Source organism: Desmodus rotundus, chromosome 1, assembly GCF_022682495.2.
Source record: "Desmodus rotundus isolate HL8 chromosome 1, HLdesRot8A.1, whole genome shotgun sequence".
Classification (NCBI taxonomy): Eukaryota; Metazoa; Chordata; class Mammalia; order Chiroptera; family Phyllostomidae; genus Desmodus; species Desmodus rotundus.
The window spans coordinates 52,384,531-52,410,491 of NC_071387.1; the positions used below are offsets into that span (position 1 = coordinate 52,384,531).

Genomic DNA, 25,961 nt, shown 5'->3' on the forward strand with positions numbered 1-25,961 from the left:
AGATGTCTGTCATTAGATATTTGTTAATAAATTGTGGTACATTTATACAATGGAACACTATGTAACATTTTAAAAATGAGGTAGACGCATATATGCCAAAAGGAAAATATGTTCAGGATGTATTATTAAGGAGAAAAAAGTATCTAAAACAATATATACTACACTACAGTTTCAAGAAACTCAAATTATATGTATAATTATATATAAAATATGATATATAATATATAATTATATGTGTGTGTATATATATATCTCCATATATACCAAGCTGTTAACAGTGGTTGTCTCATGAAGATGTGAATAATAACAACCCTCTGTTATATATTTTTGCAATTTTTACAGTAAGTTTGTATTATTTTGTAGACAACAAAACATTCAATGAATGCATTTTTTCAAGCCAAACCTATTAGTTGCTAAATCAGCCATAAAGGTAAGAGTCCCACCTGTTTAGAGGAGGGGATAGGGCCTGTCCCTCTCTCTTAAGGGAGTTTTTGCCTCTAGAGCTGAGAGACTAAAGTGAAAATTGAGGAGTCACTCAAAAAGTAGAGTCCATGGGAGAGGAAAAAAGCAGGGAGCTCCACATTCTCTGAGAGGCTGGTCAGCAGCAGCTGAAGGTGAGGGAGGTCACAGAATAATGAGGGAGTCCCAGGCAGCAGGAGAGTCAGGAACAAGTGCTTGGTCACAGATTAGGAGAGGATCCAGCAGGCTGAAGTACAGTCAGGCAGAGGGATCAAGACCAAAGCTACGTGTCAAAGAGTCTGGACCCTAATGAAAGATTGGGATGAGAGAGGCCTGTGAAGCAGAAACTGGGGCCCAGCTCCGGCCGGGCAAGGCTTTATTCGCTGGTACTGCTGCTTGGACAGGAAGCTGCAAGTTACATTGTGGAATGCTTTCTTGTTAGTAGGAAATATTTCTAGTGCAATTTATTATTGATGAAACAGATTTCTAGTTATAGGAATCGAGTATGCCAGTACCACAAAGGGTACGATTAAATGTACAAACACTGAAAGAAAGGCTTAGTGCGGAAGGGTGGGTACGGGGATGTGGTGATGTCTCAGGCAGCATTAGACAAAGAGCTGACCCTGGTGACTCCAGAGGAGAGTCTCTAATTGAATGGTTTGGTTTTTGTCAAGTTCCCTGCAGAGAAATGACTTCAGTGCTGGAGGGGACATCCCGACTCAGGCTTCCCACGATCTGCGTATGGGCTGGGCTGCGGCTGTGGGAGCTGTGTTGGTGGGAACCCACCATGCTCTAACTCTAAACGCAGAGAAGATGCTCAGGCTTTGGCTATATAAGACCAAAGATAGCAGGGCTACAGACAACTGGACTCTAAGGTGTGCTATAAATCCTGTTGATATGTCTGAGTAGAGAAAGTCAAAGCAAACAGCACTGCACATTAGCAAGTTAGAATGCTTGACACTTACTGAACAGAGGAGGACAACTGAGGAAGGACACCCTAGCTGGACGGTCCAGCATGTTGTTCTCTTTCCTTTTGTTTGAGTCCCGATGTTAGCAGCTCGCCTCTGCAGTGTCCCCGACATGAGTGGTGTCTATCAACGCGGGTATCACGAATAACTGGGGAGGAGCTCCGAGTGCTGAGGCACGAGTCTAGAAAGATCATTCGAGCCAATTAAGGAGGAGTGTTTGCCCTGGAATGATCCTTCAACATCCATGTGGATTTCTGGCTAAGTCTCCTTGGTCAATTCCCATGCCGAAGACATGACTTTGGGACAGTTTGCAGAACAACCTGGCATGTACCACATACATGTGTTAGGGTTTTTTTCCTTCCCTGTTTTGTTTTGCTTTGTTTTGCAAATCAAAGCAATGCTAAACCACTAGACATAACTTCCATCCACTGACTGCAGACGAACAATTTCCAGATGTGTTTTTGTAGTCTCTCCAAAATATAACAGTTGTAGAGCAAAGACATAAATGTCATCAATCCCTGGAGAACTAACATAACACTTGAGAGGGCAAGCTCGGGAGTCTGACTGCCTGGGACTGAATGCTGACTCTGTCACATGGGCAAGCATTTTAACTTCTTTGGGCCTCAGTTTTCACATCTGTTACATGGTGATAATTATAGTACCTACCTCATAGGGATGTTGTGGGGATAAAATTCGTTAATTTTCTCTTTTTCAAAAGGGTATATAGAATAGTGTCTGTCATATAGTAAATGCTCGATACATGGTAAATATGGTTATCATTCAAGAATCCTGCCTGCTACTTGCGCAGGACCTCCCAGGATGGGAGTGAGTGGAGGCACGTGCCCTGCGCATCTCGGTGGGATGCTCGGCATCATAGATCTGGGCATGTGATCGCCTCAGTGCAATCCCAGCAACGTGGGTTCGGGATCGTCCCACACAGACTAAACTCACAAACTTACAAAAGACTTTATTGCCCCAGATCAGTATGTTCATTTACAGCAAAATTGAGAAGTGGGAAGGGGTCGGCCTGTCTGTGTATCCTTTCCTAGCATGAAAGTCTACACAGAAAATCAAGTTTTAATTTGAAGGTTACTTGAGAGAATGGAAGTGGCAGTGGTAACATCCGGCTGTGTGCATTTAGTGCAGTCATCCCCACTTTGCAAAGAGAATGTTCAGTGTTTACCACCAAATGGGGATGAACCCTCCGCTCCAGTCCCTCAGGTCGGGAAACTCCCACTCGTGAACAAGACAGACAAATTCTGACTTATTTCCTTTCTCTCTGGTGTCACACAGAACATCCCATTGTGATAATATGCTTTCTTTGGATTGTGGAGAAAATAAAGGGGCTGGGGTCAAAAGCTTAAATATGCTAATATAGTGCTTCTGGAACCGTATTTGAGTCAGACCCTGGGTATATCTGAAACTTTTTAGACATTTTGGGTCCAGATGACTTTCCTTCAACTGGACTAGGGCCAAGTGAAATTTCCAGCCCACTTAATGAGGAGGTAAAGCTTTCGATGTGAAATAGGATGGAGAAATTTGTCTTTGCTTGAACTCTTCTAAAGGACAGCTCTTCATAGGGTTGAAGAATTATTTCATAAGGCTCTTGATGTGTGTGTGTGTGTGGATGGGTGTGTGCTCAGGCAAAAGACGGTCGGCAAACTCCATGCTAAGGAGTATGCTGCTGCTAACTAGAGGGCTTTTGTTTTACAAAATTGGAAGCAGAGTTTACCCAAGCAAGCACTGTACGAGGGTCAGAAAAAGGAGGAGGAACTGTCAGATGCAGATGTTCGAGGTGGTTCTCCACAGTGGGGGCCGGGGTCTAAAGTGAAGACGTTCTCGTCGATGTCACATGTGCAGTCTTCAGTTAAGCCTGATCTTCTGATAATAAAATGTGTGTGTGACTGTGGGAAGGGACAAAGGGCTTGAGGTCTGCTAAAATGTGAGACCACACAGATAAGAAGGCTGCCTATAGCTGGGCTTCTCATGGAAGCTGCAGTGGGGTTGAAGGTGCTCTTTTCCTTGAAGCTTCCACAGAATTCTTGCTCTCTTTTGGACTAGTTCTTTTGTTTTGCTTCCTTTCCCCTTCCCTTCCCTTTTCTTCCTTTCTTTCCCTTCTCTTCTCTTCCCTTCCCTTCCCTCCCCTCCCATCCCCTCCCCTTTCCTTCCTTTCTCTCCCCTCCCCGCTTACTCCAGAAGCGGCTTACTGGTTCCCTTACACAGACTGCCCTACTGTAGTGCTCATCACCCAGTGTCTCTGGGACACTGCCTACTTTTGAGCTCCACCCTTCCCAATAATTATATGTGCTAATAGCCTTCCCATGAATTCCTTCTTAATTAAATTACAGGGAAGCCAATGAGAATTGCTTTCTATTATTTGAAACCAAGAGTTTTGAATGATACATTCTCATTTTTTAAAGTGTCTCTCCCTTGACTTGATCAGGTGGTTCAGTTGGTTGGATTATTGTCTTGAACACCAAAAAGTCATGGGTTTGATTCCCAGTCAGGGCAAATACCTGGGTTGCTGGTCAGATCCCTAGTTGGGGTGCATGTGGGAAGCAACTGATTGATGTTTCTCTCTCACATCAATGTTTCTCTCTCTCTTTCTCTTCCCCCCTTCTAACATCAATAAACAAATCCTTAGGTGAGGATTAAAAACTAAAAATAAAAATATCTGTATCTCACTCTGATTTACACAAACACTAATTGGCAATGAGGAAAAGTGAGAAAATCATGGCAAAGAGAAAATTACAGTAAGACACATAGGACGAAGCCAGAGGAGAGTGCAATACACAAAATCCATGTTACATATTTCCGTGTCTTGTGTTATAGGTGGGCAGCAAATGGAATCTAAGCTTCCTATTAGCCAAAGAAACAATAGGAACATGATTTGTCACACCCTTCTGTGCTCCTAAGAAACAAACAGACCGCAGCTCCAGGCAGCTGACACTGACACCGAAGGACAAAGTTTTCCAGGGCCTGCTAAAGGGCCACGATATGAAAGCGTGAACGACATCTTGCATGAGATCCACACAATGTGTATTGCGTTGGCCCAAAGTCTGTATGGTTTTTTCCATAAAATAAGACATACTTTTCAGCAATAACTTTGCTTATTTGGATATTATGAGTATGTCAGCTATCTCCCACGTGGTATAACTTTGATCGTTCTCAATTAATATCTCGATTTGATCTCTACCAACTTCAACTGGTTTACCCAACCATAGAGCATTGTCCAGCTAGAAATCCCCAGCACAAAACTTCGAAAACCACTTTTGACATGTCTAATCAGTCTCAGCACCTGCTCCATACACTGCACAAATCTTTGGAGGCATTTCTGCATTTCCATTGCATTTTTACCTTTCTTGAAATAATAAAGCATAATATGCTGAAAATGTCACTTATTTTCTTCCATCTTCAATATTAAAATGGCTACACAAAAATTCACCAATTCTGCTAAGTTTTTTTTTAATGGCATGCTGATACGACAGCTGTCACAATACAACCTAACAAAATTGTTTCGAATGAAGTTAAAGACAACTAAGTGCTATTAGAGACACCTTATGGAGGAAACCAAATGAACTTCTTGGTCAACCCAATACAATATAGCTTCATAAAACCACAGACAAGAAAATCTGAAACTAAGTGTAGCCCTTTTACCAAAGCATAATTCAGAGAAATCACTTTTGTGGTCAATAAAGCAATATATCCCAGTTTTGGGGATGGAGTCTGGCTTAATTGAAGGACAGATTTGGAAGTAAAGCTTCAAATAGCTCTCATTTAACCAGGTGTGTTTCCAAACGTATCTTTTGAAAGGTACCGAAACACATTAAATATCAAATTACACTTTCTGACAAGTACCTAGACCACAGCTATTCAGTGTTCTTTAATTAATTGTAAATTCGTCTGTTTCAACCGCTGACTGAACTGGGGTTGGAACTGACACCGTGTGTGTGATGTTAAGAATCCAGGAAGGTGATCTGCTTGAAGGGAAAATAAACCCAGTGTTATCAGAATGAGATCAAGTATGCACCTATGAACACAGTCAAATCTTTTCTTTAACAAATAAATTGTGCACACCCAGCCTCAAAGCAGCACTATTCACAGTAGCCAAAAGGTGGACGCAACCTAAGTGTCCATCCACAGATGAACAAATAAACCAAGTGTGGTCTAGACATATAATGGAATATTATTTAACCTGAAAAATGACGAAATTTTGACACATGCTACAATATGGATGAAACTTGAAGACGTGTTAAGTGAAATAAACAAGTCAAAAAGGACGAATATTAGGATTCCTATCACATGAAGTTTCTAGAGCAGAACACTTCTTAGAGACAGGAAGTAGAGCGGCGGTGCCCGGGGCAGGGGGAGGGGAGAGCAGGAGCCTTTGTGTGTGTGTGGGGCAGTGGTGGGCCGGGGTGGGGGGGGGAGGGTAGCGGCGGCTGGTTTGGGAAGATGGACAGAGTCCGCGGCTGCACCACAGTCTGCGCGTGCTTGTTGCCGCAGGACTGCACACTTTAAAATCTTTCAAACGGTAACTTTTACGCCATGTATATTCTACTAAAATGAACAAACAATAAATGAAAAAAATTAAATCAGGAATACTCCAGAAAATGGACGCATGGCCACAAAGCTGGACACACACTGCAGCCACAATAATTTTACCTTGAATATCTTTAAAACTCGGCATTGCCAAATGCCCACCTCAGCCAGTAAAAAAAAAAAACCCAATAAATCTCCCAGGTTTAGAATGTCTAATTTTGAGTAACAAAGTTTTCTGGTGAGTCTTCCAAGCTTAACTGATTTCAAAACACACACTCGGGCAAATGAACATCTGAGCTCGCTGCTACGGGTTGTCCTTCCGGCCCACTGAGGACATGCTCTGGTTAATTCCGCAGCAAGCTAAGTGAGTCAGGTCCCTTTCACAGACGAAAACCGACACTCAAAAAGATCAAGTAGCTTTGTTAAAGTTACACAGCTAGTCAGTAGTAAATCTTGAATTTGAACCAAACTTCTACAATGTAGATCATGCCCACATGGGCTATAAGAGAGACCCCAGCTTCATTTCTTTTAATTATACCTAATGAATCTCCAAGCACTGGAAATAACCACCCTGGTTTCCCTTTGCTGGGTTTGACAGGTTCTTTGGGGCTAGTACAAGACAACCAGAAGCACCCTATTTGCCACTGAAGGTAGCCTGCTCTCCTGCTTTCTGGCAATACCCTCACAGTCGTACCGTAGAGGGGATGAAGACAGTCAGAAAATGTGTAAATTTCCTTCACCATTTCATTTGGCTTTATCTCTTTCTCAGTTAACATTATCAAAGATCTCCTCTGTGTCAGATTGGCCTAGAAACCAGAGCTTTAAAACAGTTGACAGAGAAACGATTTGGTAAATCCGAGTAAGAAAATCCCTTTTAATTTTTCAATCTCTGTCCTCACGCTTTTGAGCACAGAGCCCATGGCAAAGCCAGCTGAGAACAGCCCTCAGCAGCCACCTCCCTCAATTCTCCAGGGAAGTTATTACCCACTCAAGCCTGGACCACATTCTACCCCACTCCCCTCTAGCCCTTGCTAATTGCTCCTAATTATATATCTCAAGAATTCCTCTTTCCCTAGGGTATGTGTCCGGAAAACATTGCATTTTGACTTCTGGCATGCTAATTAGGATGTACTGAAGGAAGCAGGGGAGCTTGGAGCTCTCTGACCTTCCAGAGAGGCCCTGCCCTCGGTTGTCTGCCTCCCTGAATTTCCTCCACTCTGTCTGTCTTTCTCTTATTGAGCCGGTTCAGCTTCACGGGGAGGCAGGTGTAGCCATCCTGCGCTGGGATGAAAAGGATCTCTGCTCTTTGTTCAGGTACCTTGTACCTTGGCATCCTAAAGAGTGCTTGCTGAGTGGGCTAGAAGCTAAATTTATGCCGCTCTTCCTGTTTTGTCTTGCTTCAGTGCAAGTTGTATTTTATGAAGTTCCAGGGGCATTTTTCAAAGTAGAAAGAGGTCTCTCTGTTCTTTGTGTGTGTAATCTGAGCAACTCTGGGTTTTTTGCACAACGTCTTCTGCCACACTGGTGCATGCAATATTAACTAACTGCAAGTTTACATTTCACCAGCTTTTTGATTTATTTCTTCTCGGGGCTCACCTGCCGTGTAAATAACCAGGTACCTCACACCTTCTGTGTCCGTGCCGTTTTTCTGGTCAGATCTCTTCTCTTTGACCCTGCTGCTGTTTCTGCGATCACGCTGTACCTCTCGGTGCTGTCAGAGCTGCTGTGCTGTACCAGGTTTGGGGGCACTGCCCCAACTGCGCTCTGAAGACCTTTAGAAACAGCACAGTGTGTTGGAAAGGGTAATGAGCAGAAAGTCAGGAACCCCAGGATCAAACTATAATTCCTCATTAACATCCTTGGACAGCTACTCCCCTTCCCTGCACCTCAGTCGTGCCACCTCTAGAACAGAAGTGTTTTACTAGATGACCTCCTGTTACCGTCTTCATTTTGTTTCATCCGCTCTTTGTTCATGTTGATTACAGAGTTTTGATGAGTTTTGTTGACATAAAAATTAAAGAAAGCATTAGTTGGTCTTTATTTAGCCTATTCTCCCTTCACCCCTCAGCCCCCAAGAAATGGTGGCCTGCAACAAGCTATTTCAGCTCAGCCAACTTGTTTCTATTGACCGCGAGTGAAATTCCTTTCTGCCCCACCTGCGTTTGTGACCTCCCTCCTCCAGCCCACACCTCTGAGACTCTCCTGGCTCCGGATTGCTGCCCTCTCTCTTGGAAGGCATATTCTCTGCTTTTTCTCTGGTGGGAATTCATTTATTCCTTCTTCAATGTTAATTTTACCCTACTCGACAGCAAAACAACGTACCCATGTTTCTCTAAAAGATCTTTAAAAGTCAGAGAGTAGTCTATGAAAAACTTAAATTCTTATGAGCATTTGTTATTCATTTGAGATTAATCACACTAAGCCTAAAATAGCCTCTCTTTTTAGAGAAAAGAAGTACCTGCCTTGGCCTGTTGGTTGCCATTTTGGACAGCAATGTGAGTTTCCTTACATCTTTTTTCCTGCCTCTGTGAATAAGGAAGTGCCAGAGACCTTCCCACCCCCTCAGCCAACCCAGCATTCTCTGTTCAGGTGCTTCTGCCAACTAATTAACACCTCCTTCAAAAGCTGTAATTGGACAGCAGATGCACATGAAGGCAGACCCCAGTGGGGAGTCTCAGGCTTTCTATACATATATTTCATGAAAGGCAGGAAGGGAAATCAAGCAGGCTGATGGGAAATTCATTTTGCCAAAATGGCCACCCCCAGAATCTTAAGTAAATTTATGGAGTTTTAATGTAAAATAAATTTCTCATATCTTTGGAGGAGAGGCCCATTTTTGTTGTTTTTTTGCATGTAATCCAATGTGTTCTCAAAATTCTGGAAAAATTACTGAACACCTTTGGGCAGCCCTCAGATGGTACCAGAAGCGCCGGCACATTTGCACGCCTGCCCACCCTCCCAAGGACCATGACATTCCTGCCTCTTGTCTCAGCCTCCTCTAATCTAGCCTTTATTTTGTTGCCAATGTTCTGTGTGTGACCCAAACAGGATCATGTCACGGGCTTAAAATAGTTTTATGCTTCTCCAGATTTCACAGGATATAGTCTAAACTATTTAGTGTGTGTGATGGGTGGGGTGGGGGGTTCAGAGGCCCCGAGTAGCTGTCTCCTGCTTACCTTTCTCTCCGGACACTCATTCACATTGTACCCACTCGTCCCCTGTATAAGTGATCTTCTCTCACAGCTCTGTATTCTAGAATTGTCCCTGCCCCATTCTCACTCCGGAAGCCATAATTCCCACTTTCTCCAAGGAGCTTGGAAGTAATTTTTTCATTGATCTGCAATTCAATTCAGTTTCAGTCAACAAAGTCTACTGAGTATCTATTCCATATCAGACACTCTGCTATGCTCAAACCATATAGTGATAAGCCATAAGCTCTCTTCCTAAGGAGCTTAAGAGATAGGGGAGTCATGAGTAAATCGCTATAATAGATGTTGATGGGCCCTCCTATAGGGCATGCCCCAAGGCCTGTGGCAGCACAGAACAGTTTATTCTTCAGAAATGGTGGCCAGAGTTGGGCAGGCAAATGTATTGGAGCAAACTTCAGAGAAGAGGCCACCATTGGAATGGGTCTCCTATGGCTTCTTATCTCCTTGTTTTGGGTCCACACATCCTGGTGTGTGTAGGGCAGCTCTTTGCATCAAACAAAAAGAAAACAACACAGAGGTGGATAAACCAAATCACAAGGGATGGGTGCAGAGTGATCATGGCTCTTGGAAGATGTGAAGAAATAAACTCTGCATATGTCACAAACTGGCTAAGTCCTCCCTAAGTAGAACTTACCCTCCCTTCTAAGGCAGAATGTCTGTCTACCTTTTGTGCATGTACGCGTTACAGGAGAACACTTGTCAAAGGGGCACATGCTTTGTCTTGGAGGAAAAAATAAAAACTTAAATTACTGTATACAAATTACACACTAATATCTACAGCAACTTGCTAAACAATGTCTGTTGTGTATACAAGCAAAAATGCAGAGATTTGTAACCTATTGCTAAAAGAATTTTAACTAAAATTTCAGAAAATTTTGCACTTCTAGGTAGTGTGTGAAATAATGAAATAGGCAGGTGGCAAGAACTATAAAGGGGGTGTATTGAAGCCTCCACTCACCCCTTACTAAGAAGCAAGTGATGACCTTAACCAGGTGTGCAAGGGAATAGGCTGTGTGTGGGTGTGGCCAGTAGCTTCACTACTAGGTGGGTTGGTCTGTCTGGCAAGTCTACTTGTTGATTTAGGTGTCGGCCTTTTGTTCTCAAAGTGTGGTCCCAGGTCAGCAGCAGCATCGCCCGGGAACCTGTTAGAAATGCAGAACCTCAGGCCCTTCCCCAGACATACTGAATCAGAATGTGCGTTTTATCAAGATCCTCACATATTGCAAATGCACATTAAAGTTTGACAATCATGCTTTCAAACTCCACAGCACCCCCTGGGGTTCTAACTCTCTGCCTCAGGCTTCAAGCACCCTGAATGCTGCTCACACCCCTTGTGGTGTGTGCCTTCGTTTGTGTAGAGCATTAGCGTCCAGAAAAGTACCCCAGATTGTATGTACTTGCATTTCCTCCCCCATCACATATGTGCACCACACACATTTTGAGAAGTAAATCAATAGAAAATGTTTTCCCCATTAAAACTTCTCCCCTGACTCCCCCATAATGCACACACACACACACACACACAACTTGTTACCAACTTTTAAATAGCAATTGGAAGCCAGTGGATGGAGAGGAGCACATTTGTCAAAAGGCACATGATTTGTCTTGGAGGAATAAAGAAACACTCAAATTACTCTATACAAATTGCAGTGGGAAGGGAAGCCTAGTTAGCCCTCACTCATTTATTGTTTATTGTTGCTTTTATTCTCTTTTGACAGTGGAATGGAATTGCCAAACCACCTCTAACCCCACGGAGGGCAATCAGCAGTGAGCTGAACAGGGACACCAGCAGCCCTTAACACTTCGTCCTTCACTCCAATGATACTTCAGTTCTAAACTGTATTTAGATAGAAAAGGTAATACATAGAGATATAAACACAATGAATTTGTACACAATTTCATTCCCTCTCTTTTTTAAAATCTCTCTCCCTGCTCTTTTTTCTTAAAGCAGCCCTACTTCTTGCTGAGGGGGAGAACCAAATCTGAGGAACTATTGGGAGGAGCAGGTCTGCCTGACAGGATCAGTCCAGTCAGGTTTGGATAAGCGTCCTCTTGGCTCTGGTTCATTCTCCCTTTACTGTGGTAGGTGTTGATCCTGGGATCTTGGAGCTCTTCGGATGTTAAGTTCTGGCTTTCAGAGTGGGCCCTCTTGTTAGGCTGCCATGGACACTGTTAGAGAACATGCTCAGGACCACAGAGGTTCCCCTTTATCCCCGCCCCTTCCTTTGGGCGTCCCGGTTAAATAATACACCAAATGACATAAGCAACTGATCAGGCCAAGGGTGGGCACCTGAGGCAAGATCCGTACCTCGGGAGCTCTTCTTTGTGGATTTGAAATCTAGATCGATAGGACATAACTCATTACCTATGTCTACATCTCCATCTGCATCTCCATCCATGTATTTATCTGTGTGCAGACAGAGACTGGCTGTTTTCTCTAAGCAGGTAGAGCATGAGCCTTGGAATGTGGGATGAGCATCATTTGCCAGCTATGTGGATCAGAGCTGCTGAGGAGGCAGGTCTGCAGGGACAGAAGACTAGAACAACCCGGCCGAATGAGCAGAGATGAAAGATGAGAGACAATGAGAGCTGGGTCAGCATTTCAATTCCATTCCTGATATCTCCTTATGTTTGTACCCTGTGTCTTTTCAATACCTTTCTCTTCACTACTTAAACACACACAGGTGGGCTTTTGTTACTTAGAGTTACTGCTTTCTATCTAGCCACGCAGCACTGTCCTTTCACCCTCTGCCAGATCGACACGAACCTCAGTCCTCTGCCCTCTGAACCAGTCCTGGGGCTGCAGCCCAGGGGTAGTAAGGCCGAGAGGGAGAGGTGCTCTGAGTGAAAGCACCCCTGCTTGTGTGGCCCCTGTGGTCCCACGCTTCAGGATGCTGTGTCCTGCTGGCTTCAGAGCTTTCCTGGGAGCTCTCTCTGGCAGCAGAGAAGGTGATCTCGTCATAGGCCTCTTCCTGTGGGCTGGCTGTAGCTGCAAAGCCCTTCCTAGCTGGGACAGTGAGGGACAATAGTTTCATAGCAAACATTCCAGTGAACACAGCTGGGCTGAGGAGGGAAATGACCCAAGAAGGAAATCACTCACGGGTCCTGGAGAAAATGCTGGGATAGGGAGCCAAATGACGGCACAAAAGCATGTCAGAGCTGAACAGACCATCTGCTTCCACAACTTGATTTTACAGGTGGGGAAGGGAAACCAACATTTACTGAGGGCCGGCCATGAGACAAACATGTGAGTCCCCAAGAACACTGTCATTCAGGTATGATCCTCACTGAGTAGGTGACGAAACTGAGGTTCAGAGTGGTCAAGTACTTTGATTAAGTGGTGAAGATGGAGTGAATTATGAGGCCTTCTTACTCTGAGCTCGAGGCCATAGTCACCAAACTAAAGATGACTCAGGGCTGGCCTCAAAACTCTCAGACCAGAGCCCTTCAAACCTCACCATGCCACCCGCATCCCAGAGCACTTTTGCATGGCTGGGGTAGCACTGACCTCAGGTAAGATGGTCAGAGCCCAGCCAGGCACCCTGAGACCTACTGCAAACAGGAAAGCAAAGCCAGTGCCTAGGATTTCCCGTGGTAGCTTTGCCTCCAACATGGACTATGAGCAAGTCCACCCAGTAATAAGTCAGCACAGCCAAGTTAGTTTTGATAAGGGCTAAAGTCCTAGAAGGTGTAGGGAGAGAGGAAGTGACCATAGAGGACACAGAAGCACCCAGGCTTCTTGTTCCGGTTGTCTCACCTCCTAGCTGTTATCTTGGATAAACCACTGACTCTGCATCTTTGGTTCCTCTGTGGTATCACGGAAGGCACCTGGACTGGACAGTGGTCAGTGACAGAGCTCTGGAGTCCTCAGGCAGCCGTCGGGGCCTGGATCGCCAATGGGCCTCTTCCGTCATGGGCCCTTGGCCTCAGGCATAAACGCTGTCTGGGGACAGGATAATGGTCTTGTGAAAGCCTAACATAAGTGAGCACAGGGTACATGCCAGGGAGAAGAGAGAAGAGAGAAGATGATTTGGAGTTGATGACAGGAGACCCAGCTGTGTAGTTCAGCTGCACAGATGTGCCCCACGGTACCCTGGGGAGACTGTTAGCTTAATGTGCCGTGCAGATGTAAGGGGCATTCCACAGAGCAACGCTGCAGTACACGGGTCACGCTACACACACAGGCACCACAAAGACCTGAGCCGTACAGATGTTCCGTGCACTGCACCCGGGGACGTGGGCTGCAGATGCTCACCGCAGACTGAAGAGCACAGCCAAATCAGAAAGCCCTTGGATTAGGAATAACAATACATTATTTTGTTTTTAGAAGTATCAGACTACCAACAAACGTTTGCATTGTACACCATTTGCTATCTGGCAACGTCAAGATATTTGTTGAGTCCTGATGTTGTAACATGCCTGAGAGTTTTTATGGCCGTTAGAATCTCCACTGCGCACCTCCTCTCCCAGTACTTTGGGGGTCTTTTGACTCCAGGCTCCAAGAATCTTCCCAGGCCTGCCCCCTACAGGGCCTGGGCAGGATTACAAATGGAGGCCCACAAATTCAGAGATCTAAATATTTAAAAATTCCAAAGGGCACTTAAAAAAACTATTACATAAAGTATATTCTCTCCCCGTTTCTTAACAAATGTACTCTCATGGCAACCCGGGAGGCCACAGTTGATTTAGGGTGATCGGAGACTCCTTGGGTTTCCTGGCCAGAACACGCCGACAACAGGCCAGTACCTGGCCTCTGCCTGCGACCCACCCCCATTCTCTTCAAACCCCTGCTTCCACCTTCAGCCATGTGGAGGCTCCGTGTTCACACAGGAAGAGCTCACTCTCCACGTCTACTTCCATCACAACCCCACACAGCCACACCCCAACCACCCCTCAGGCCCGGGGCTGCATGCAGTGGAGACCTGATCCACTCTTGGAAGGATGGGCTGGTGAAGTCTGTGCTGGCCCTGGAAGCAGTGTGGGAGCCTTTGGACAGGAAACTGGGGTTACAGATACCTGGATTGAGTCTAGAAGTGGAAGGAGAGAGAGTTTCAGGTAAAATCTTCCCTTTGGTCACATGAGCTCCTTGCTCGGTGGGATGGGGCATGGCTGGAGGACGGTCAGAGTGGAGCCTTTGCAGCACCGGCCCCAGCACAGGAGGTCCTCCCGTTTGCCTCTAAAGGTGACTGTATCTTTCCTGATGGTTGTGGGTGGATGCCAAAGAGGCATGGGTGTGTACTACAGGTTGCTCTGAGCTTATGATAAAGACAGAGCTTTGCAGGCAACGTCACCTGGAGGACGCCATGACTTGCCTGCACTCCAGGCCAGCTCATTTTCTTCCTGCTTCCACGTGCAGACCTCAGAACCATGACCCCTCCTGGGACCTCGCAAATGATCGTCCGCTCTGGGTGCAGGATCAGTGATGTTAAAAGATGACGGCTGCTCCTTAACAAGCACTTGACACGTGCCTGGACTGAGCCAGACAATCTATGTACTTATCTTCCTGCTGGAAGAAGAAATGGGCTCAGAGCAGCATTGTTTGGGAACTTACTTCTGACACCAAAAAGTACGTAAGTGGCCGAGAACAAGGTTTACCTGACACTAAAGCCTGTGACCTCTCTCCCTGTCTCCCGGGATGAGAGAAAAAGCAACACAGGCCCTTTTCAGAAGCGTGTGTGAGTGTATGCGCCCAGTACACTCTGTATTGCGTCCTGGCCAACTCAATGACAGGGGCCTGTGCTTCCCCCATGGCCTCGCAGCAGGCAGGGAGAGCGGCGCTGCTGATTCCCAGCCACGTCATGTATGCCTAGCTGGCAGCTGACAGTACTAACTTCTTCAGGTTCCTCTGAAGCATGAACTTTTTCCAGCCCCTTGGAAGAACCTCAGGCAGCAAATGACCAAGACAGTGACAGCCCAGGCACATCTTTCTAAGGGTGGGCTTCAGCAAGGGGATGATATGATGCCCAGTCATTCCATCCAATATAGAACTCTTTGACTGGGCAACAGCCACCTGTGTTCCAGAGCACAGGCAAAGCCTCCATGCTGTTGGCATCACAGTCAGCTGTGGCCGCTGCCCAGTCCTGCTTCTGCCCTTTCTTATCCCAGGTGTCACTCTGCAACAGTCCTTTTGTACTCTCAACTGTCTCAGCATCTTCTCCTGGACAGCCCAAGCCTCAGTGTGCTCCCAGAGCTCTGAACTGTACAGACAAGCAAAGTAAACCATTTGAAATGCCAGTCTGCTGGAACAGAATGCCACAGGGACGGGAACGATAGCGTGTTTTTCTGCACTGTCCCTAGCACCCAGGATAGTAAGTGGCACCCAGTGCTGGGTATGGACTTCAGCTGAACAAATAAGTGAAATCAAATGTCTGCGTTTGCTTCCATTGGGAATGGCTGGCCCTACGCTAATGCTTCTTGCATTTCCCTCTAGGTCACTATATGCTCCTTCTGCCGCACTGGCATCCTTTTCTTGCCCTTCCTCAGTGACTGAGGATTAAAGTCAGGCACAGTGCCACCGTCTGCAGTTGCTCCAAACCACCCTGGCATCTCCCTTCAGCTCCTCTTCCTGTTCAGCTTTCTCAGCAAGCCGGACTCCAATTCCAGCAACCGTTTCTACCTGTAAGGGGTAAATATTCACCCCCGCAGGGCTCTACTCTCAGCTGCCCTGGAGCAGGTACGCCCAAGGAGTAGCCTAAAGAACACGCCTAACAAGAGGCTTTTTTCTTCTTAAATTGTCTTCTGTCAGGCACCCTATTTGGTGCTCCGTTTCCATTATCCTTATTTGTTTTGTTGTAAAATATTAACAACTTTCTATTTAATCATTTTAAGTGTATAGTTCAGTGACATAATTAAGTACGTTCACAACATTGTACGACCGTTACCACTGCCCACCCGCAGAACTTCTTCATCGTCCCAGACAGAAAGAGTGTGCCCAGTAAACAATCACTTCCCATGCCCTGCTCCCAGCCCTGGCCACCTCCGTTCTACTTTCTGGCTCCATGAGCTGGCCTGTTCCAGGTAGCTCAGAAGTGGAAGTGCACAGTATCTGTCCTTTTGTGCCTAGTGTACTTCACTTAGAGTAATGTTTTAAAGGCCCACCCATGTTACAGCATGTGTCAGAACTTCCTTCCTAAGGCTGAATCATACTCCAATGTATGTATAGATCATACTTTATTTATCCATTGATGGATATTTGGGTTGTTTTCTACAGTTTGGCTATTGTGTATAAAGCTGCTAGGAAAATTGGTGTACATCTGTTTTTAGTCCTTGTTTTCAATTCTTTTGAATATATACCTAAGAGTAGATTTGCTGGATCATATGGTAATTATATTTTTAATTTGGGGGGAACCTGCCAAACTCTCTTCCATAATACACTGTAGTAAACATAGTAAAGGACAGGTCCTGAAGTAAAGAATTTATATAACTTTGACCCACCATTCTGTAAACTAATTTGACAGTGGAAACGTTTTTTTTTCAGAGTAACTGGTTATATATCATCGCCTGCTGGATCGGGGAACAACGCCCTCAGCTCTCAGGCCTGCACAGGGAGGGCTGGGGCTCAGGGAGAGAGAAGAATCACTCAGAGCCCAGGGACAGAACCACTTCTAACTCTCCAACTAACCTACTGGGTGACCTTGGCAAGTTATTTTCTTTCTCCTGGTGGCTCTGCACGTGCCTGGCCTATCCTTCCTCTGCTTCTTGGTTTCTTAAAGATTAACTATCAGGAGTAGCTTGGACACCCAGCCCTTCCCTCAGGAAACTCTGACCCCGCTCCCGTCTCCCCAGGCAGGGAGTGCTCTTATCACACTGTGTCACCCTGTCAAATGGTTGGCCGCCTCCACTATTTTCTGGGAGGGGTGTCAAATTTGGTTTGTGTAAACAACCACCTTAAGATCTTATTAAAAAATGCAGATGCCTCCTCCGTCTTACCCCTAAAAATTCCAACTTAGTTGCTCTGAGGTGTGTATTCAATAGCTCTAGAATGTGAATTTTTAACAAGCACTTCGGGCTATATTCCCAAGCAGATGATTATTTGTAATCCCCGTTATTAGCTCTGTGAGGGTAAGAGCCACTTCTACCTGTTTATTTTACACAAAAAATGTTGAATGAGTGAACACATGAACAAATGAATGAATGAAACGATGGCAGCCTCCTCCTCTGTAAAATGATGAGGTCGCGCTAGATAGTCTCTCAGCTTTCTCTTGACTAACCTTCTCTCTAGAAAGTGCAGGTTATTTTACCCAAGCCACTGTGTTCCCAGTCTCTTTAAGATCCACCAGAACTGTACACAATGCACAAACCTAAGCACCAGAAACCACCAGGGAGGTCTGCTGAAGAGGAGTTAGTCTAGTCCTGCTGTGATTCAGCAAGTGACTCACAACTCATGAATAACCATATTTTGAAACTATCAATTTTATCACAAGGTTAAGATACAAGGAAAGACATAATGTTGTGCTCCTGTGAATTCGGTCTCATTCTCGGAGTAGCTGAGAAGCAGCATTGTCAGGGCTGATAAAGCCCCAAGTTTGGGAAGTAGGGAACGAGGCATTATGGGAAACCAGGGGCCCGAGAAAACGCTGGGGTGTTGAACAGCTCTCCGGCTGGGTGGAAGGGGTGCAAGCCATTAGCTCTGTCAGGGTCCCCTGACTCCGCTCCCACCACCTCTCAGTGGAGTCTGGGCACATAAAACCCTGCCTCTCTTCTCCCTGAGAAAACCGCAGGCTTTGAGAGGAAGCTCCAGCTTTTCACAAGAGCTATGGCCTGAGAAGAGTGAAGCCTCCCATTACTATAACGTTTCAGCATTTCAGAGGAAAAGGCTGGCTATGGCTGCCAAGATCCAGCAAATATTTGGTTAGCTTGGAAAGAATGGGTACTCATTTTCCAATTCTCACAGACTTCTCCAAGCCCAGTGCCTTTTATTAAAAACCTCAGCTCCAGAGATACAGTCGCATGAAACTTCAGGCTCGAAGCATTCATCTGTATCCCGGGAAGCAGAACCCAAAATCTAAACAAAGAAAAGCTTAATCACTAGAACTCATGAATTTCCTCTAGGAACAGGGCCCGGTGTAGCCGAGGAATCGTCTGTGGGGCTCCTCACTGCAGTTTTCTTTGGGTGGACGTTTACGGGAGGGACCAGGGAGTGTCCTTCAGGTGACTAGGGTCAGCACACTATGGCCCATGGGATAAATCCTGCCTTTGGCCTTGTCTGTTTGTTTTTGCACAGCCTGTGGGTTAAGGATTCATGTTTTAGATTTTTAAATATTAAAAAATACCAAAATAAGAAAAATACTTCATGACATCTGAAAATTATAGGAAATTCAAATTTGTGTCCATCAGTAAAGTTTTATCGGAACATGGCCACACCGATGGACTTATGTTGTGTGTGGACCCTTCTGAGCTACAATGGCAGAGGTGCGTAGTCGAGACAGACCCTATGGCCTTCAAAGCTTAAAATCTGTCCTATCTGGCCCTTTGCAGAAAAAGTTTGTAGGCCCCTGAGTAGGGGATATAAGACGTGATCTTCACTGGTATTTGCACTAAGAACTATACAGCATACAAGCACAGTTAAGTAATTATAAAGCAAACACCTGTACAACCTAACACGTGGGGCAAGAAATAAAACACTGTTGGTCATCACCTCAGAGTCCTCCGTGCGTTCTTTCTTCCTGAATAGAGTTAATCAGTATCTGGTCCTTTGTGGTATCTTCCTTGCCATTCCTTATAGTTGTACCACATAAACTCCACCCTGCACTCTCCTTTTACCCACAGGGAATATGTTCCAAGATGCCCAGTGGAAGCCTAAAACCATGGCTAGTACTGAACCCTATATACACTGTTTTTCCCTGCACGTGCATGCCTATGATAAAGTTTCATTAATAAATTAGGCACAAGATATTAACAACTAATAAAAAGTAGAACAATCATAACAAAATGCTACAATAAAAGTGTGAATATGCTGTCTCTCTAACGTGTTGTACTGTACTCACCTTCTTGTGATGATTTCAGGTGACGCAACTGAGTTGAAGATGCAGACACCGAGTGGAAGCGTTAGGATACTGACCTTCCGACGATACTAACGAGCACTTTGCAACTTCTCTCTGGCTTATCTGAACTGCCAGCAACACAACCCTTGGGTTTGGGGGCCATTATTAATCAAAATAAGAATGACTTGAACACAAGCACTGTGAAACCTAGAGTCAGTCTGATAATTAAAATGGCAACTACCACCCGCGCCCCCAACCCGTGACTAACAAGAGCACATGAGCTTGTGGGGAGTGTGCGTCTGTAGCGCAGACATGCTGGCCAAAGGGACAATTCCCATCAGGACAGAGCAGAGCAAGACATCGCGAGATTTCATCACGCTAGTCGGAGCAGCTTGCAATTTAAAGGTAAACCTCTGCACCCTGACACCCTCATGGGTGGAATCTCATTGTTTATTTCTGAAATTTTCTTTAACTTTTTTATTGACTTTAGAGAGAAGGGGGAGAGGTGGAGAGAGAGAGAGACATCAGTTACTTGTTCTGTTTATTTATGCATTTATTGGTTGTTTCTTGTACGTGCCCTGACAGGAGATGAACCTGCAACCTCGGCGTATCAGGACGATGCTCTAACCAACCGAGCCACCCGATCAGGGCTGGAATTTTCCACTTAATGTTTGTAGACTGCAGTTAATCACCGGTACCTGGAACTGCAGAAAGTGAAACCTAGGGTACGGGGGACTACTTACTGTCATTGAATTTTGCTTGCTTTTGAACTGTGTATTTATAGAATTGACACTACATTTGCTTTTGCGTGTTGCTTCTTTCTTTCAACAGTTTGTGGGACTCGGCCCTGAGTCACTGCATGTTGCTGTATGTAGTTCCGTCAGTGTTTAGCTGCATGGTATTCCACAGTATTGCTTCCGCCCAGTTCATTTATTCATTCTATTACGGATGGACAGTGGGGTCATTTCCAATTTTTGACTGTTGTGAATAGCATTGCTGAGAACATCTTGCGTCTGAACCATCACTGATTCATGGGAAAATCTCTGGAGAGGAGTGGAATTGTTGAACTGCAGGATATGTGTATCTGCAACTCTACTGGTTACTACCAAACTATTCTCCAAAACGTTTGGATCAAATAAACTCCCGCCAGCTGCCTCCTCCTAGGGGACAGAGAAGCTCTTTGTGTCTCATCAGTCAGCACTATTTCCATCTCTAAACCCTGAACCACACCTGCCCCCGCCCAGCACCCCGAAGAGCCAAAGTGCACGGGAGCCATAATCTCTTCTGCTTTGTATCTTCCCTTAATGTAATCCATAGGTCTTGAGCGTGTAGCAAGAAAACAGTCAACATTCTGAGAATGATCCTTGAGATAATGTGATTGTTCTTAGACTTTGTGCTTGGCTAACTGGCCAGCAGGGTGTGAGAATGTCCTGACTACCTTCTCCTCTCCCCTGCACCCCCACCAATGGGAGCTGACGGAGGAAGGCCATCGCAGCCAGTGGGTCAGGTGGCCTTCCAAAGCCTGTGGAGTGGACAGGATGAGGAACCAGGGAAATGGTCATTGACCGTTTCCCCATCAGGAAATCAGAGGACTTCCAATGTCAGAGTGTCAGCTAACGGCAAGCTGATGCTTGTATCTTTCTCTACAGGGTTTTAGAGAAACTGGACAGAAAGCACCCACCCCACCAACGGCCCGCAGGCACAAACCCTGTCACCTAGAGGGCCAAGTGCGAGAGGCATTTCTGAGGCATTATGTAGCACTCCTCTGAAAAGGCACACATAAACCCCAAACTCCAGCACACATTTATCCAGTTTGTGAAGCGGATTAATAGAATAACCAATAAAACATGTATAAAAGCTTTAATTAAATCTGATGAAATAAAACTTCATGTTTTATTTATGGACACTCCCAACATGTAAAGGATTCAGGGACACATTCATTTTTACTGCCATTTCGTCCTCATATCTATAATTAAATCCAGGCTGCAGCTCTGGCCCAAAGCAATGCAGCATTTTAAAGCTGGCCTTGGACACTCCCTCCCCCACCCCATCTGCTTTTAATTATAATTACCATCCCGATATGAAGGAGGCTTATGGTAAAACAAAACAAAATAAAAAAACAAACAAACAAACGAAAAAAGTTGTTGCCATTGTGTTTTAAAATGACATGCTGAGGGAGGGTTTCCGGTGGGTGGGCATATCCTCTATTTCCAGTTTTATTCTGTACCAAGTGCACAGTCCCTTCACTTTACTTTTGACATAAAAAAGGGCTTCATGAAACAAGACAAAATAACTTATGATTATATGAAACATAACTGTGACAAATCACAAAACTATACATATTAATAGAAAAAAAGTGTACCTAATTCTTTAAAAGATTTATGACAATAAGCACCAGATGTGCCCTTAGAGTAAAATCGGCCCCATATCCAGTATGATATATGCAGTTCATTTCTCTACGTGAGTGTATATAACTATGTACAAGAGTCTGTGTGATTTATGGAAAACAGATTTCCACTTTTCCCCCCAAAGTGCTTTATGTCAGCAACATTACACAGGATGCTCTGCTGTCTGTACAAAATAAATCTCTTCTTTTTTACACTCACCATTTTCTCCAATGAGTGTTTTTTTTTTTTTTTTGCTTTATCCATTGCAAAAAAAAAAAATGTAACCGCAGAAATTCCATACGACCAACAAAAAGTGCCATTAAAAAAGTCTATAAAATGACATGGTCAAAACAGTCAAATAAAACACCAAATAACTAAATCGGACATTTACAATCACCATTCCCAATACTTCAAGGCAACTGAAAAGTCAAGGTTCTTAGATGGGGCAGAAGAGCATTTATCTCTGTTCTAGTACGCTGACGTGCTTGACAGCTGGTCCTGTAAAGGCCGCAGAGTACACGCACTCAGTTTTATCAGTGGGAGCCACGCTGTGGTCCACTGAAGAGCTACTATCCATTTTAGAATCATCTCTGTAACTTGGGGGAGACATAGGTAAAGGGACCCCACAGGATTAGTAAATATTTAAATAATATTTAACAGCTGATCAGAGGCTAAATTACAACTGACACTTTGATGCAGCCCCTTCAGGGAATTAACACAATGCAGTAAATGAAATGTCCCCAGGCATACTGATTTTTTGTTAATGTAATAGGATAATTAGCTTTGGGCTGCATGTGTTTTCATAGGCACCCATTTTTACTTAAAAAAGGGGGGGAAGACAATCTCTGTTTGGATGTTTATGAAAATGGTTACATATACAGACTAAAAGGGCCAGGAAATGGAAGGGAATGAATTTTTGAACATTCCACCTTTACTGCTAAAACATAATAATGAAAGCATGTATAAATCCTGTGCAATGCGAAACCAAGCAAGAAACGAATTTTAAGGAGAAGTGAGATTCTGGGATCTAAAGGCAGCATGAATAGTCTAGAAGGAAACTGCGTGTCCTGTCCTGGCCTTAAGCTCAAGCCTGCAGCCATCAGGAAACACTGAGCGGATGTGAGGGGCCCTCAGCATTGCCGGCAGCTCTGGGCCCTGCTCCCTGTGCCATCCCTCTGCCAACGGGAATGCCCCCCTGAGGGGCCAGCCCTACAGGTGCCGCTGCTGCCTGGCTCTCTCCAGCACAGCAAAGCCAGAGAGGGGCGGGGCCCCTGTGCAGCCACGATAAGACCAGAGACTGGCCCAGGAGCATCTCCTCCAGCTCCTGGCTTTGTCTTCCTTCCCCCTTCCCATTTTAAGTTATCTAAAGCCACAAGGCACGGTGACAACATCAGCTGCAAGAAAAACCTCGCCCTTTCCCTTTCTCCTCCTCACTACACAAATGAAATGCATTTTGAGTTCCTCATAAAGGCTTATGGATAGACTGTCTCTCTAAAAAGCTTTCTTTGCTTTCCAGATTGTGACACATGAGAGATGTTGGTGTTACACACATGTGTCCTTGCTTAGGCCAAGTGATACACCCATAAAGTCTGCAAGGAGGGCAGTACTCTACACGCAGCCTGAGAGCTCACTTGGAAAGGGAGCCTAATGTGCATCCTTTCATAAAGTAGAGCAGATTTTTATAAAGTGAATAACTTGCTTCTTTCACAGACTTGGACGTCTGCATATGGTGGCTTTCCTCAGATCGGAGCTCACAGAGAAACTAGATGGACCAAGTGCTCGTAAGGATGGACCCACATTTGGTTCTTTATTCACCTTATTCTACCACGTCTGAATGAGGTCCAGACTCACGCAGACTACTACTGACTGTGCAGCCAGACTAGAAGGACCCATCTGTCGGGATACAGCTAGCACTGGGTACCTCTGACACTAAGCTGTTTAATTGTCTTATTGAAGATTGTAATTATTTGTTTGACAAACAGCATTGTTTCATTTTTGTTCAGAAAACATTTTTAAGGAGAGAAGAAAGGAAGGGTGAACTGTGACAGTACTGGATGTCCTCATTTACTGGGTGTCTTTGGGGTCTGGCTAATTTTTATAGTCTAGGCCTTAGGACTCAGGATCATTTTAAAGCTCTGTAAAGGTGCCACAGAAAATGGCCTCATTTTCAGGCTTGATCTCAACTGGCCAAGTGCTCTGTGAAAATCCCAGGCCCTCAAACCAGATTTTTGGAAAAAATGGTTGCCTTCTTTTGCCCACCTTGCCAGAACTGTTTCCTCTACCTGCCTTAGGTCAGACCTGGCTAAGAGCAGATGATCAGACAATGGTGGGTGGTGGGCAGGTCTGAGCCAAAGTCAGGAGAGGGTGAGGACAACGCAAAAGGAGGGAGAAAAGTACCAGGGGTTGGGGGGAGACAGACAGGCAGATGGTGGGTTTCCTGAGGGAGGTGAGCAGAGGTTGTGCAAAATAACTGGATATAGGGCATCTCTAGTTTGGTTTTCTGAGAAAACCAAGGGACAGAACTCAGTGTGTCCCTGTGCTCACACCTTCTAGCATGTCTCTGGGCAGAGCACCAGAGAAGAAGCAATGGGGAACAGGTCTTGACCTTGTGCTTTGAACAAGGTCTTTGAGGTGGAGTTGCTGAACAGTTGCCCCTCAAGGGTTCCTGCTCCAGCACTGGGAAGAGGGTGTGCCCACCCCATTTCCCTCAGGTAGCTTTTGCTAATGCAAAAGTAACATTCCAGGAGTGCTCACAGGTGCTGCAAGGGGTGGCCAAGCAGAGCTGCACAGCTGGGGCAAAAAACGTACGTAACTGGCTGGGGTGATTACAATAATTTTTGCATCCAAAGGACAGACTCCTAAATATTTTTTTTCCATTTAAAGTAAGTGTAAATAACAAGTCTTTAAAAATGAAAGAACTAAGATAGGTTTTTGAAATATAAAACAAGCTGTAGTGCCTTTCCAAAGACTACTTGACAGAACCTTCTTATCTTGCTTTCGGAGAAACACTGAAAAGCAATTGGTTAGCATGGGGATATGTAAAAGGAGAGAGGGAGGCAGCCAGCCCACTGAAATGCCAGGCTGGTGCTGGAAACCCGCGGCTTCCCCAAGAGCGGAGCGCACTCTGTGCTGCGGGACCTGGGTTTCCTTTGTGCCTGGCTTGGCGCTGGCCAGCAATGAGGACGAGCACAGGCTGAGGCAGTTCACTGTGCTTCTGGCAATTTGTGTTGTCCTTCTCTATTCAGGGTTTTCAGCAAGGGTGATTCCCAAACTACATTTTCCCAAGCACATCACTTCACTGGTGTCCTCTGACGGTTGACAGCCAGGAAGTAACAGGTATCTGGTAGAGTGAGAGTCTCAATTCCCTTTGAAAAGACAGTCCTGCTGTCACCAGCGAACCCAGAAAGGAAAAGGAGCGAATGCAAACATTCCTGCAAAGCCCAGCTATGGCTGGTCAGTCCTGCCTTCCAAAGCACATCTGTGACTTCCCAGGTTCCGCCGACTCGGTCGACCTACTTTCCACGCAGTCCATGAGGGTGTGAGCACAACAGGTGGCAAGCAACGAAAAGGTTCTGCATGCCAGTGGTAGTGGAGGCCAGGGGAACGTTTAGCCTTCAGTATAGACAGAGGAGAGCTGGCTAGGACAGCGGTCCACAGCGCTGATCTGCAAGAACGTGGTGTCTTCAGGCCCACCGCGAATAGACTCTCCAAAGAGGCTTGAGGAACCCGAAGGCAAATCATACACTGAAAGAGAACAAACACACAAGTCAACTCCTGCCTCGCCACTCCCCCAGGTGTGCAGTGAGGTGACCACGCTGAACTAGGCCTTGCAGCAGGCACCTTATTGGAAGACAAGGCTGGCGTGAATGCAGACAGATGGCCAAAATAAGTCTTGGCACAAAATATGGGCTGAGTATCAGCAAAAATGAGGCAGCATGGGGAAGGGTGAGGGTGCTCTCAAAAAGGGGTGATATTAAAGTTTAATCATAAATAAGGATGGGATTTTTACAGATGGAAAATTTTTTAAAAAAGAATATTCCAGAAGGAGGAAATAGGGAGCAAAGACAGAGAGAAGGGGCATGTGGGGCCAAGTGTGATGGCAAAGCTCAGGTGCAGAGCACGTAGGGAGACGTGTGTGAAGGACGTCTCAAACGTCTGACCTGGCCTAACTCACGGGGGCTTTGAATGCCAAGCTGAGAACAGTAGACTTTATTCTCTAGGCAACTGGAAACTAAGGTATTTGAGAAGGAACATCACTTATTTTATCCTTCATTTCGGAAGGCATTGGCTACGGTAACATGGAAAGCAGAATAATGGTAAAGATAAGGAGCTGACTTTGGGAGACTTGTTGGAAGACACATGAAGACACATGATGACCCACGATGGCACCTGGACTATAGTCGTGGAAGTGGG

General features: G+C 45.3%; 1 protein-coding gene across 9 annotated transcripts in view; it reads right to left on the reverse strand.

Moving 5' to 3' along the window:
• Positions 1-21,013: 21,013 nt before the first annotated feature.
• GLIS3 (GLIS family zinc finger 3) overlaps positions 21,014-25,961 on the reverse strand; it is a 454,579-nt gene continuing 449,631 nt past the window's right edge. For all 9 annotated transcript variants that reach the window (XM_024555041.4, XM_045191019.2, XM_045191043.2 and 6 more), the window contains one exon: positions 21,014-25,292. In XM_024555041.4, coding sequence (XP_024410809.2) covers positions 25,156-25,292 — 137 coding nt within the window. In that variant the 3' untranslated portion in view covers positions 21,014-25,155. The remainder of the gene's footprint in view (positions 25,293-25,961) is intronic.